General features: G+C 32.7%; 1 protein-coding gene across 4 annotated transcripts in view; it reads right to left on the bottom strand.

Annotated features, from left to right (window-relative positions):
• The window catches only part of LOC119635293 (protein turtle), a 144,302-nt gene that overhangs the window by 28,591 nt on the left and 100,591 nt on the right, over window positions 1-15,120 (bottom strand). For all 4 annotated transcript variants that reach the window (XM_038030036.1, XM_038030037.1, XM_038030038.1 and 1 more), the window contains 3 exons: window positions 5,849-6,119; window positions 4,773-5,636; window positions 1,916-1,999 (listed from right to left, as the gene is read on the bottom strand). In XM_038030036.1, coding sequence (XP_037885964.1) covers window positions 1,916-1,999; window positions 4,773-5,636; window positions 5,849-6,119 — 1,219 coding nt within the window. The remainder of the gene's footprint in view (window positions 1-1,915; window positions 2,000-4,772; window positions 5,637-5,848; window positions 6,120-15,120) is intronic.

Here is a 15,120-nt window from a genome sequence, read left to right as displayed (position 1 = left end):
ACGTAATCACAATAACTCAACAACAACAGCAGCAACAACAATAACGAGAATAGTATGTATATGTATACATACATATACATATAAATACATACATATATATATATATATATGTATATCCACACACCTATACGCAATATGTGAAAATTATCCTTGACACAATTTTACATGTGTTATACTCTGCTTTTGCCTCTTTCTTGTTTTTTTTTTTTTTGTTTTTTTTTGTCTTTGTTGGTATTTCTCACACTAGGCGATTTGGGTACGTTCGTTTGTGTGCATGTGTGGGGCTTTTTATTTGCTTGGATTAGTGTGCCAAGAGCCCAAGCTTATATAAAATGGAAATTTAAACCAACATTAAACAGTAAAATAAAAAATAAATAATAATACCTATGTGTGTGAGTTCACAACTTTATGGTGGAATTGAAATGTGAGAGGCCCACGTTATATGGGAAAGAGTAACCAATGTTTTTTAAATATATGTATATATGCATATCTACATATATATACACACATACACACATAGATACACACATAAATATATATATATATATATATATAAATAAATATATATATATATATATACATATATATATATGTAGATATAGACATGTACACACTCATAACCGCGGATATAGATAAACACGTATAGATATATGTTTATATGTAGCCCGGAAGATTGGTAGATGGGCATTTAGACAAATAAAAGGAATATTTAAACGTTTACGTTGTTATGCACAATTTAAATGTAGAAAAAGAAAGCAAAAATAAAAATCAAGTTAAAAAAAAATTATATATGAAATTTGAAGGAACCCATAAAAACAAATAAAAATTATACAATAAAAATTGTGTTGAAACGTAAGCGCCAGGAGAACACGAAATCCAGGATTGCATTACACAACACAGGTTCGAGAAAGTAATGTTTATTTGTTTATGTGTAGAAATCCTCTCTTATTATTAAGCATTGATTAAAACTTTACTCATATTCTAGTTTGTTTAGTTATAACTTAATTCGGCGAAACGTAACCGAGAATACATCTCATGTATACAAAGTATCGGGTAAGTAAAGAAAGATAGGAAAGTAACTCTGAAGGAGGAGAGCATTTTGTGTATATATACAACGAAAACATAGGCAAAGACAAAAAAGTCGAAAAATTGAAGAAAAAAAAAAAACATAATAGCTTAACGAAACAATTAACGGGATCAGAGGACATATATACTGGGGGAGATAAACTATTTTATCATTATTATTATTATTACTATTATTATTATCGTTATGTTACAAGTGTTATATTAAGTGTAATAAAACACACATATATATATATATATATATATATATATATAGATATATATAGAGAGATATATATATGCACATACACTTTCTTAGTTTTTTCTAATAGGATTTTAATTGAAATTTTTGAAAAAAGACAGAAAAAAACACATTTATTGTTATTGAAAAAAGGAAAAAAAAAAAAAAACAATTCATTGTTCATTCATTAAGTATTTACATTGTAGTAGTAGAGCAAGCATACTTGCAGTTAAAGCTCATGCACTCTTTAAAGAAACCAAAGAAAGGGTACTTGATGGTTAGCTTAATAGTATTTTTGGGGAGAACATTAGTGGGTTACAATAAAGAAAGTTGTGCTGACATACACTCTTTTTATTCAAACGAAAATTTGAAAAAACAAAAATTAATAAAGTAAATTCTTCTGCAACTACTCCCGATTTCATTGGTTTAAAGCTTAAACCAAAAAAAAAAAAAAAAAAAAAAAAAAAAATTCAGTTTTTTTCGTTTAAATAAATTTCAAATGAAATTTCTCTTTAAATTTCTTTTTTTCGTTTTTTTAATTTTATTTTTTTTTTGTTTTTGTTTCATTAAACTTTTACTCCGATAATCTTGCTATTGTCATTTTTCTCTTACCAGCTTCGTCTGGCATTAGTTGAAATACATGATCTGGTGGTTGTGTTGCAGCCTTGACATTACGTGGCGCTGCCGGGGCATCTTCTATTGAATTTGAATTTTTTGTTTTTTTCAAGGCAATTTTTTTCAAAATTCAAATTTCAATTTGTATTTGGCATTTGATCGTTCAAAAGTTGCATTTTTTTTTTTTTTTTTTTTTTTGCAGAGTTATGACGTGAATGTTAGAGTTAGGAAAGCAAGTAAGAGATGGAAAAGGAACGTAAAAGAACAAGAGAAACAAATAGAAGAAAAAAAATATAGAAAAGAACATTATTTTATTGATGTTAGGAACGCAACCGATTTTAAATTTCTTTATTAAGTACTTCGGTGAAGATGTGGGGTTAAATGATTAAAAGAGAAAAAAAAAAAAACGACATCTACAAGTTGGAAAGATCGCCTAAGATTACCAACATTTTCCTGTATAGTCATAGGCCTTAAGTAACCTTAAATGAGTCGTAATTGCTGAATTAAATGTTGAATACATTGCATGAAAGTAACAAGAACGATGACGATTAAACTAATCACGCTTTGTTCTGTGCAAGGCCTAGTTATATAACTCGATAATTTTATAGGTAAAAAATATAAAATGTTTTAATGTCATAGGAGAGCTATCTGAACGACGCACACTTTGTCAAAAGTGAGTTGCAATAATGCTATCATAGTAAAGATATTATGACAAGATGTTACGACATCGGCGCAATTTTATTCTCTGGTAGATCAACAAACAACGAGAAAAATGAAAATAGTGGAGCAGCTGATGACGAAAAGTTCACCATTAATTTGGTGTCGTTGGCTTTGCATAAACTGTATGTCGAATGGGGAAAAGAAGGTTTCAGTGTACGCCACTTATGGCGACGCAACATAGATTCTGCAAAAAACGAAAAATTGGAGCCTGCATGTTACGAATTGTCAGAAAATTGGGAAAAGAATGAAGCTGAATGCATGTTAAGTGAAATCCGCTCGGGCACGACATACGTTGACAAGAGTAAGATTGGCGACAATCAATATATGGGAATTTGTTGAATTTGGACGTTTTAAGAAAGAAGGAAGACGTAAAGCGGCAGCTGCGTCTTGTGATTATTTGTTCGGAACAAATTTTCAAATTAATTAATTATTTTAATATTTCTAACCAGATTAACACTAATGATAATGACAGCTTCGTACTGTATAGTGGCGCTTTCTTAAATTAGAAGCAAGCCATGTGACCAAGATTTGTCGCAATTTATTGACTTGTCAGTAAAAGTTGCTTGGGAAAATCTTTTTAAGTATGTCTTTCAAAATCATTAGATAAATTTTAGATATCCTAAACCAATGTTGATCCTTAAGCAGTTATGGCGATCAAATTCAACTTTATACACATAAAAAAAATTATAGTCACAGTCTGCAAATTGAAAGACCCAAACTATATCGCCGAAATTTCTTTGCTCGCGAACTCTAAATTGAATTTAAGTGACCAGTCAGTGCTTTCTTTTAATAGTCGATCTACTCATCAATTTGACGGGTTAGTGATTTCAAGCTCAAAAATTCCCTCAGAAGCAAGCAGATATCGTCAGATGTTGTATACTAATTTTTAATGATTTAATGCAGCAAATACATATGTATACTATTTTTTTTTTTTTTATGGTGTCTTCAAACTCGCGGAAATAAAGATAGGAAGTTCAAAGTTGGAAAAGTCATTTCTTGATCGATTAGAAATGTGTGGTTGAAGAATGAGTGTGAGTTTTTTACGTACACGCCCTGAATGTAGGAAAAACTAGCACAACCTCGAAAAACAACCACAATTTTTTTGAAATTTTCGTCTGTACACTTCGATCCCGTAAACATATATCAAACTCAAATTGAAATGTTCGCCCGAATCACCCGCATGTTCGGCGCAAAAATAGTATTGACCGCTAGATAGGTACATGTATGAGTATTTTTGATGCATTTGCAGAATATTGCTTAAAAGGTCGACTAACTTAATCTGGGAATCGGTAAGCCTGACATGAAGCGCATCGACGTTTTAAAGTCGAAAGAAAATCGTAAAGCCAGCCATGTCTGCTCTATCCAAATTTTCTACGTTGTTTAGCTAGACATCAAGCAAGCTTTGTATAACTTTTTCGGTCAAGCTTATTTCAAAAAAGAGGATCATAAGGTCAATTTCGCCTTTGTGATATCCAAATTTTTTAAGTTAGTTTTAGTCTTTGGTAGATAAAAATGTCTAGTTCCTCATTAAACCCGATCGAGTAATAATACTAATAAATTGATAATGTGACCAATACTTGCAGGAGGAGGTAATTTTTACGATTTTTCAACGTCATCGTCTAAACTGCATACGAAAACAGTGCAAGACCGTGAAAAAGAGCGCAATAAAAAGGGACGTACTACCGTTTTTTCTTTATTAAAAATATGATCCACACTCACTCGGCTACCGGGATATTAGTAATTACTTATATGTATTTCTTAGAGCATTTAACGTATCAAAAACGTAATGTCAGTGAGATCTTAACCAATTGTGTGTCTTTCCAACCGTACTTGATTGCTATTATTATAACTATTGTTTTTATTATTTATTTTATTGTTATTATTTATGTAACTCTTTTCTACCCCAAATCCTCAACGATAAATTATAATTATTCATAAATGATATGGTGCATAAAATTGATTGCTTACATTTTATGTTAATTTAAAAAGAGAAATAAAAAAAATTACTAGTGATCGAAACGAAAAAAAAAAAAAAAAAACAAAACGTAAAATAGAATATTATTGTAAAAGCAAATTAACATAATAATAAACAGAAGAAGAGAGAAAGAAAAATGTGTGGAGCACATTAACTTACCTAATGTCCGTACAGTCATGATTTTACTCATCATGCCGTCTCCCAGCACATTGCGACCCACTACCTGAAATTCATAGGTAGTGCCCGATGCTAAGCCATTAATCGTTACTTGTGTGCTACCCGATGGTGTTACAGATATCGTTTGCCAATCGTTAACACCGGCCTCACGATACCATATAGTATAATCTTGTTTATAATCGGAGCCACCACTATAGCCTGGCATCCATTGTAAAGTAATCGATGATTCAGTGGCCTTGCCAGTAATATTGTACGGGGCATGCGGCTGTGTACCCTCAATAACTAATTGAGCTTGTGACATTAAGGTGGCCACTTCATTGGAGACAACACATTGATAATAACCAAAATCTTCGCGTCGTAAATTTTCGATGGTTATATTACCGCCTGAGATTTTAACGCGACTACGTTGTGTATCCGATAATTGGCCGCCATCTTGTCGCTGCCATTTAATGATAGGTTTTTGTGTACCTTCTGCCTCGACCGCGTCACAGTGCATTTCCACACTGTCACCCACTTTGCGCTGATACAGCGATTCTGGTTCGATAGTGAATGTAGGAGGTTTACGCACTAAAACTTCCATGGGTCCAGATGATCCCTGAGTACCAAGAGCATTGTACGGTGTACAGGTATAACGACCCTGATGATCTTCATTAACCCGGGTAAAGAGTAATGAGCCGTTCGCCATTACAACGATATCCTTCATTTGATAGGGCTCTAGTAAACGTTTGTCCTTGGTCCATGTGACATATTGCAATTGTGGATTTGATTTTATATAACACTGAACAACGCCAGCCAAACGAAACGGTAGATATTGCACAGTTGGCGTGAAGGTCACTTTGGCAGCATCTGCAAAAGTAATGAATGAAAACAAAAAAATTCCTTTTCTTAACTGAAAAATTATCTATCTTTCGAATAAGGAAAAAAGGTAAAATAAATGTTTGAAAATGAAATACAAGAATCAATATAAAGCGAATTTGCTATTTGGTATCGGCCATGAGTCAATTTCATTTTATTTTATAATTATTAAGAGTAAGTTCGGATGGGCAATGTTTACTTACACTCTACATTTAAATAAGCCGATGCACTTTGTGGATCGCCGATGCCATTTGTTACTTCGCATAAATACTGACCAGAATCATCGGCACTAATCGGATTTATAATTAGGGAACCATCCTTGCGTATCGTAATGCGCGTCTCCAACGAGGCTACCTCACGTACCGGTGAGCCTTCACGAAACCATCTGACAGTGACATTACCAGGCATCGCTTTAGCTTCACATGAAAATATCACCTTTTCGCCTTCTAATTTAGTTTGATTTGTGGGCGGCACCTGTAAGCAATTAAAATACGAAATAGTAAAGAAATTTTAAAAAATTTTCTCAAAAAAAAATCTCTATCAACAAAGCATTAAGCTTTAAAGAAAATTATCAGAAAGAAAAGAAAGATGATTTTAATGAAAGGTTAAGGAAAGATAGGGTTTAGTTTTCTGCATTTTGAATTTTTATGTGTTTATCCTTTAAAATATGCAAGAACTTTTGTTAGAAGCTATTATATAGTTGTAATTTTCCCAAGTATATGTGCTTTCATGTGGAAGGATGTACAAGTTTTAATAACAAATATCGTATCCACACATATATATATGTATATATATATATGTATATATATATATATATATATATAATATGTATAATGGTCTATATCAGATTGTTTGTTATTTAAATATATTTTTTTAGTTCATGTTTGGAGCCTAAAGGCAGGCAATAAAAATGTACATTTAAAATTTCGTAAGTATATACAAAAGGGTATATACATTGACAGCGTTCGTTGTGTATGCGTGTTTGTGTGTGAGTGTGTGTGCATATAATGTCATAGTTACAAAATTTGTTTTATTTTAATTTCATGTAAGCCATACATACACAACAACAATTGCTGTATGCTTAGTGCCATAGTGTGTAACCAAAGGAAAAACGTTCGTAAAAACGTTAAGCTTTTCAAAAAAAAACTTTTAATTGTTTTCAAAAATCCACTAGAAAAGTGATAAGAAAAGCCAACATCAAAGATTTTTATCTGATTTGGAATACTTTCTAGCGTGTGTCGGATTAAGCCTAGCTAAGGCTAAGTGAAAGTTGCATAATGACGCCACATTTGCATCAGACATTCGAAGAAGCTTATGGTAGTAAAAGCGGACTTGAACTTGCCCGGCGAGAATTATTTAGTCTGATGTAAAGTTAGTAACGTTTGGAATGATTGGCTATTTTTTTGAAAGACTCCTTAGGAGATTATGCAAATGGACTTTAAAAGCAAGAAATAGTTTCAACAGGTTTCGACCTTGGGACAAAAGCTGTCGGTTACACAAGAATGCGCGAACAGATGTCACATGTACAGAGGAACAGAGAGATTCGGACGAATGAGCATTTTGTGATGTCGCACGGGAAAAATTTTGGTATTAGTTAGGGGAAAAAAGCTATGACAAAGGATGAACGCATCTTAGAGCCCCTAATGACCTAAATGTCCATGCGTTGAGATGTTTTGAGCAGACGTTACTTAAGATAAGAATATTTAAATATTTCTGTTCTTTCTTTACAACGGATACAAACTGGCAAACAAAGATTGTTCTTAGATGAAGTAAGTGCTGCACCATTCTTGAAATTTTAAATACAGGCTCTTGGTATATTAGTTTTGATTACAATTTTTCCTCTAATAAAAATTTGCCATAACTATGCTAAACACTTAAGGGGTACTATGACTGAAGTGTTGCTTGAAAAATAAATTTTAGGTTCGGTTATTTCTGCGTGCGGCTCTCTCGATTTGATGCCAATATATTTTATTTTATTTTATCGAAAAAATTGAACGAGAAAAGCTTTGATGGAAAAGATTCGATTAGTAAATTTTAAATATGCAACGAAATCTTTATATAAAAATTTACATAAGAGAATTATCATATTTTACTGAGCTATTTTTTTAAGTGCCTTTATATGTGTATGCAATTAGACTTGCAAGGTAATCAACATTTTGTGCAGGGTTGTAATTTTTAAATGTTTGGGTATATTTTTTGTAATTAAATAAATTTTCATCAAATTTTGTTCAAAAACGATAAAGAAAGTTATGTTACCCCAACAGGGCATATAAATGGTAATTTGTTCGTTAATTCAATGACAGTATAAACGAACACATAGACTTGTAATAAAAAAAGCACTTGACATGCAATTTATGCAAAAGTGTACACATAGCTAAGCATAGTGAACGAGGGTACCAAGCCAATAATCATACACTAGCGGATTACTAAATAATTTCAACTTTTTTTTTTTTCTTTTTTTTAGTGAATCTATATAGATAGTCGGTGCACTTGCTGTAGTTGAAAAAGAAAATGTAATTATGTATAAATCCGACCTATGCATAGGCACATATTTAAACACATAAGTGTAATAATTAGTTGTAAAGATTCGATAACGGGTAGAAAAAATGGCAATGAAAATATTCGGGAGCTGAATTTTGAGTAATCTGCACTGTTCGCTGGTTAGAGACTTATCTTCCTCCTTTTTTTTTTTTTAGGTATATGCGGTGAACATGATCTTTATTGCATATTTTTAAAATTTTGGAGCAAACCATTCCGAAACAAATTCTTATAATCAGAAAAAAAAAAAAAAAAAAGAGAAAACACTGTGCGTTGTCGACCGCAAAAAGCATTGATTGGAAGATGTAAAATCTGGCCAATAAAATTGAAAAATAATAATTTCCATGCAAGAGACTTTAAAGAGTCTTTTAGAAGCTATTCTCCTCGTTTTTCACCCAACGCGAATAATGGGTTTGCATTTTAAAGTAAGTTTTTTCAAACGTTTTGATGAAATGCATAGACCGCTTTCTACGTTTGCTCCAATATAATTAATTTTATCATCAGCGTCCAGTAAACAGGACCAAGTTGTATGGGCTGATACCCTAAAATTTTGTAATTGCTTGCAATTTCAGGCATAAAAGTATGTGTGTGACATGTTCTTGTTAATAGAAAATTAGCTGCATCATGTTTCGAAACTCTTCGTCAAGACGCACACATAGACACACACACACACACACATGTACATATTAATTTATTTCTATATATCGCATATTAAGTTCATCTACAGTGAACAAAAAAAAAAAAAAAAAAAAGAAAAAGAAAGAGAGTAATCTCCATTATTAATTGTCACACCTAGTATGAAAAGCTGCGTTGAACGTATTTGTTGTTTGAATTTCATTAAATTGACGTGTGCCAACATTATTAATTTGACACTTGTGCCTGTGCCACAATAATGATATAATATTATGATTTATGTAGATGTAGATGCGTGTGCTTGCGCTCTGGCTCTTGTATTTTTTATCTGCTTTGTGTTTATTGAAGTAGATGTCTCTATGCGTGTATATGTGCATATTTTCGTTATATTTCTTGGCACCAGAGATATTAAATTGCCTACATAAAGAGCCGGATGGATGGATGAACGTGTACATGCATACATGTGTTCGTTTGTTAAGATGTCATTAAAGTGTATTTACAGATGCAATTTCATATAACAATTACAGCAAAATAACAGCAACGGCAACACCAACACCAATGCCAACATCAACATCAACAGCAACAATAACAATAACAATGAAGCGATCTACTTTTGTATTTCAATTTTTGAATACTTTATTCAGTGATTGGAGGGTATAAGGTGTACGGGGTACTGGGATTAAGTTCGGCTGGATGGTTGCTTGGTTGACTGGCTGATTGCATGAGTGACATGACATTTTCCCAAAAAGCAAATCCTGTACTCGACAAGCTGTCATTCAAATGTCAAATAATAAATGACTGCTTTCATATATATATATATATATATATATATACATGCACGCGTGTATTTGTACGTTCTATATATATGTATACATAAATGCATATATCCGGTTATATAAACGTGCATGTGTAAGCATGTAAATGGCCGTATATTCGATACTTCCATGCAAGGATTATTATTATAAGAAGTCTCTTGTAACTGTATAAGCTTTTGCTCTTGGAAACTTTTCTTTCTTCTTTTCTTTTTTTCTTTTTTGCTGTTCGTTTGTTTTGTAACGAAATTTTCATTGATTTTGTTTTTAGCGTTTTATTCCCCTTTCGTGCATATGTACGTAGTTTTCCCTTTAACAACACTATCGCGGGAAAAGTTAATTCATAAAATTGTGTAATTGTGAGCACAAGTTGTGTATTTGTGTAACGAATTTCGATTTTCTTGTCCCGTTTTTCTTTTGTGTTTTTTTTTTCTTTTCTTGGTACGCACAATATGTAATATTATGATACGTGCAATTTCTTCTTCTTTAACGACATATAATCTCCGTAAACGTCAGAAAAAACATACAGTTTCCGTCAGAGTGCTCTCAATTACATTTACTGCACTAAATGCAAAAGTTCAATCAGAGCCGACGTTCACCCATTTCGAAGAGATTATGCATAGAATGGTATTTAAAATTACGCTGCCAAGAATTTTTATAGGGCTGTACGTTATTGATGAACATGCTGTCATATCTATACAATTGTCCACAAGGATTAGTGTATTGAAAAGTACTTGTCAAAAATTTCGTGTTTGAAGAGCAAGGATTAATATCTGGCTACTGCCTTTTGGTATCTATCTGCTCTTGCGTTTCGCATTTGTATTAAGAACAAAAGTAATATAAAGAAGCTTTACGGGAGAATTTTATATGTACAACGTATGTGAATTTGCTTATTATCCGTAACGAAAGCTAAAGAATTACGATTAAGAATAAAGTTCTTCATCCTTTTACATAATTTCACCTCATTACTGAAAATATGTTCACTTTAAGGAGACTCTTTGCAGCCGCTGCATACGCTTATTGAAGTTTTTAGCGCCAAGAAATCTAGCCCAATTTCCCTACAGCCTTGCCCAGACGAGGTAACGAGGTAACTTTCCACAATAACAGTTCGCAGTAATAGTGTGATATAATTTATCCCGATGGATAAATTTAATATTCGGAGAAAAAAAAATAGATGAGAGACACAAACCTACATACAATATATTCTCTCACTGTCAACGAAAATAATATAAGAAAACTTTTTTCAAAGTACGCATTACCCTTAACTATCGCAATAGTCGTAATCTGAGCAACATAACTGGGACATAAGGCATTCTTTTCTGCGTGGCTTGTAAGACTTAACAAACCTATTTTGCAATAAAACTGATACCGGAGCGTCTTTGAATGGCCACTTTTCAGGAATACCAATCAATACCTAATTATTACCGGCTGATCACAATGCCAAAATATGCTTTATCAGTTTTTGGGAGGCGTGGCGAAGAACTTTAAATCGATAGAATTGTTCTGGGTTTTAAGATTCTGACAAAAGGGTTTCACGCCTCGGAATCAGGGGGACTTATAATGAATTCTTCCTTTTGGTTAAAACATCCAAGTCTATGGAAAGCAAAGTAAAGTTTTCTCGGCCACCGTAACATTTTAGCACGTGAGATCAAGTGATATCGATTGCCGGGATTCGCCTAACATTGCTCATGTCCAGAAGAGACAAAAATTGCGACTCAAAACACATAGCAGATGTCCAGTGCAAATAAATCAATCAAAAATTCCAATTACATCTGATATGCAATTTCCACTGCCAGAAGGGGTATAACTTTTAAAAGCAAGGCAGAGATCATGTATTCTCATCCTTGCGATCACGGCCTAGACCACTGAAAAGTATTTAGAAAACGTAATAGAAGGGCAATAATTTCATCTAAAAATAGCAAACAAAAGCAAATCTTGAATTTTATTAATTATTCAAGTGGAAGTAAAATTTATATAAAGCAATGCATTAACGAATATTCTCTCTTTCGTATTGCCTTCGCTCGATGCAAAACTCTTCGCAACAAACCCCGAACAGTTTTTAACTTTTGCAATGCTTGACACAACCGGTACATGCGCCGGTGGTAATTGGCAGCCCTTCACACAAGGACCGGTTAGTTAAATAATAAATGATAAATGATCTCATGATGACCGCAAGCCTTTCATTTTCGTCTCTTCAGATTTGCTAATTATTTCCCATTCGGGGCCGATATACATTGCAGTTTACCTGCTTAACCTTGGAAAGTACATGGTTGCAGAAGGAAGAACAGAAATCTAAACTATGGAACGAACTTGAAAATGGGCGTGATCACCTTTTTATATTTTCGCTTTGAAGCGGGACGATTTTAATCCAGTCTTTCACTTCTTTCGCTGAAAGTAGAAGAAGGAAGAATAAAAATGGGGAACAAACGAGAAAAAAGGAGCTCAACTCTAAAAAGGGAGTTACACTGTCACTGCGGAAATATGAGAAGAAGTTGTTTGTAGTCACACAGTACGAAAAATTCGTTTAGTGTCTTTAATAAAACAAAGATTGTTTGCTTCAACTATTGTTTCTCTGACTTCCCGAACAAACCCAAACGGTGACGATGTCATAACCTTAAACGGCAAAATAAAATTTTCCTTTTGCCTCTGTCTGCGCAATGTTAAGGGATTCTGGCAAATATTTGAGTCAAGTACACAACTCACGAAGAAAATGTCTGGTTATCTTAGTTATTGTACGTTGATGATGGTGTTAAAAATGGGTGCAATCCTTTACGAGTTGACACTTAGGGGTTAGTTATACGTTTTGCTGTATTTTAGTGTGTTACGAAACATCTACAAGCTGCCGGTTATCGCAGTCTTTTTTTTTTGTTTTTCTTTTTTTGCATTTGTTCTTTTCTCGACAAATTTATGAATAATTGAATAATTCACATAAATTTATTTTTTAAATGCGAAAAAGTTACTCTACAAAAAAAAGTATTTTTCTCTTTTCTGCTAAAAGGTTTTCATGCCCCAAATACTTCCTCTTGAAGCCCACCAATATTTATACGAAAAGACTGTTTACTGAAAAAATTTTCTTGATCTTTCGTGTAATTCATAAAAAAAAAAAAAAAAAAAAAAATGCAATTTTCTTTTTATTTTCATAGATAAGTTTTTCTTCGTAAACAACTATGAAGACGAAAAAAAAAAGTTTCTTAACAAGTTTTGTTTTATTTTTATTTCATCTTTCTGTGTAAATTCGCTGAGGAAGCATCAGAAGAGAAAATTTGTTAAAATGCTTTTCATTGTTTTTACTCAAAAGATAAGAGAGTTCTTAAGTTATCCTCAAACTAATAATGACGAAGTGTGAAAGTAAGATTTTGAACGGACGAAATGTGAAAATTTGTAAATTGAGAAGAGACAGAGCGAAAAAAATCAATGTACTAAAGAAACAATGAAGCAACTTTTCTTTAGCATTTCTTTCCCTAGGTCAGTCACAAGTTTCTCATACGATCTTTTGCCCGTAGAATCAAGTTATTTGTTAGAGAAGTGCCATTAAGCTTTAAAATGGGAAAAATTCATTTTAATCAAGTTTTTCGTTACAACTTTCTGTATTAAAATTTTAAAAGAAAAAAAAAAAAAAAAAAAAAAAATATATATATATATATATATATATATATATATATATATATATATGAAGTGGATATTAACACACCGCAATGTCTTCCAACATTTTATCTCTCCAAAGATTGAATGAAAATTTTTTCATATCAATTGTGGGATCGATAGAACTCTTGTAAAATTTTTCGATTCTCCCCCGCTCTCTTCAGTTTCGAAGGAGCCTTATGATGACGTCTTTCAAGAAATTTTTTAAACAAATTTCCCTTCAAAATATCGTATTTAAAAGAGGTTTTTTTGTACATTTCAAACAAAGTCGAGCACATCTACTCGGCTTGGACTGATTCAGGTTCCATTAAACTGCAGTAACGTAATACGGATTTGTGCGTGATATATGATAACAAAATTTATTTCATTGTTTTAATATTTTCGTACTCCACTCCACCTGTGGAACAGTGGTATATTAAGTTTGTGCGGATGTATGCAACACCCAGAAGGGCTTGAGATGGACTTAACCTTTAATATACCGGTCGATTTAGAACCACCTTGTGAATCTATCTAAGCTTGTCTGCCCGTTCGTCCGTTTGTCTGTTCATGTCATTTTCTTGTATTCGATATGCAGAGCCCAATTTTCGGTGAAATTTGGTATGCGGACAAGTTTTGAACTAGGAGAGAACGCTATTGAAAACAATTGAGATCGCATCGTCCAATAGAAAGCCTCATTTTAAACAGTCGTTATACGAATAGCTATACTAAATGAAGTGATGTAAAATATTCAATCGTTGTCCGCTACAGTGTTTCCCTTGTTATATATATTTACCCTTTCATTTGTATACATAAATATGAACACAGTTTTGTGTGTGCCATTTTATTTATTTAATCTATTAGGATAAGATAACAATATTTACTAAGTGAAGGTAAGAAGGTTAAACGAAGTAATGTTAGGTTATTGGTGAGAGATACAATAACAATATAATAACGAAAACAAAATAATTAACATAAAGGAGTTGGAGCAACCGCAAGTAATCTTAAGGAGTGAGAGTGTGTGCGGATTTAAAAAAAGAGAAGAGAATGATGAGATGATAAGCGCAAATTCGTCCCAGTGCCAAATATCTAGCTAATCTAGCTAATATTGTAAAATAAGAAGGTGTAAAGTGTCGTGAGTCTCTTTTCAAGGAGTCGTAATTTTCAATAACCTTTACCTCAGATGACGCGTTTGCAATGTGTCCGTGGCGCGAGATCTAAGAGAGCTAATGCGGACAGGTCTCTTAAAGAGATAGACGGAACGTAGGTCTTAGGTCCCTCTCGCTGAATAATACTGTGAAAATTGAAACGAAGCCGGGCTGTGATGAAGTTAAAGAACCAAAACCTAGAATATTAATGCATACGTGGTTTGATTCCTTCTATTTATTTAGTTAAATAGATTTTCGATATTATTATTAATATTATCGTTATTGCTATCTTCTTCTTTTTTAAAAATGAAAGCTATCTTATAACTATATACACAGGCTTACATAATTCGAAGCACACGTATATAAAATCTTCAAATTTTGTTACCGATTTCTTTATTCAAAGCAATTAATAAATCGTCTTGCTATTCTTCTGGTCTATAGTATTACGGCGCATTGCATTTATCTGTAGATTTTCCAGATTTAGGTTCAGCTCCTCTACTTCTTTTTATAGGATGTCGGGTGCAAATCTTGTAAAACATATGCTTATTGTTTGTGTTGTATTATCGACGGTATATATTTATTTATTGTTTCTGTGTATATTTCAATGATGTTTTCACCTAGACATGGATGTGCAGCTGTATGGCTGCATCTATAAGATGCGCAATGCCTTCCTTTTCGTTAACTATTGTTGCTATATCTGGTCTATTATTGACTGTACATTCTTCA

This window comes from Glossina fuscipes, unplaced genomic scaffold, assembly GCF_014805625.2.
Source record: "Glossina fuscipes isolate IAEA_lab_2018 unplaced genomic scaffold, Yale_Gfus_2 26, whole genome shotgun sequence".
NCBI classification, from domain to species: Eukaryota; Metazoa; Arthropoda; class Insecta; order Diptera; family Glossinidae; genus Glossina; species Glossina fuscipes.
Note: the sequence above shows the minus strand (reverse complement) of the source record. Positions and strands in the feature narration are given on the sequence as shown.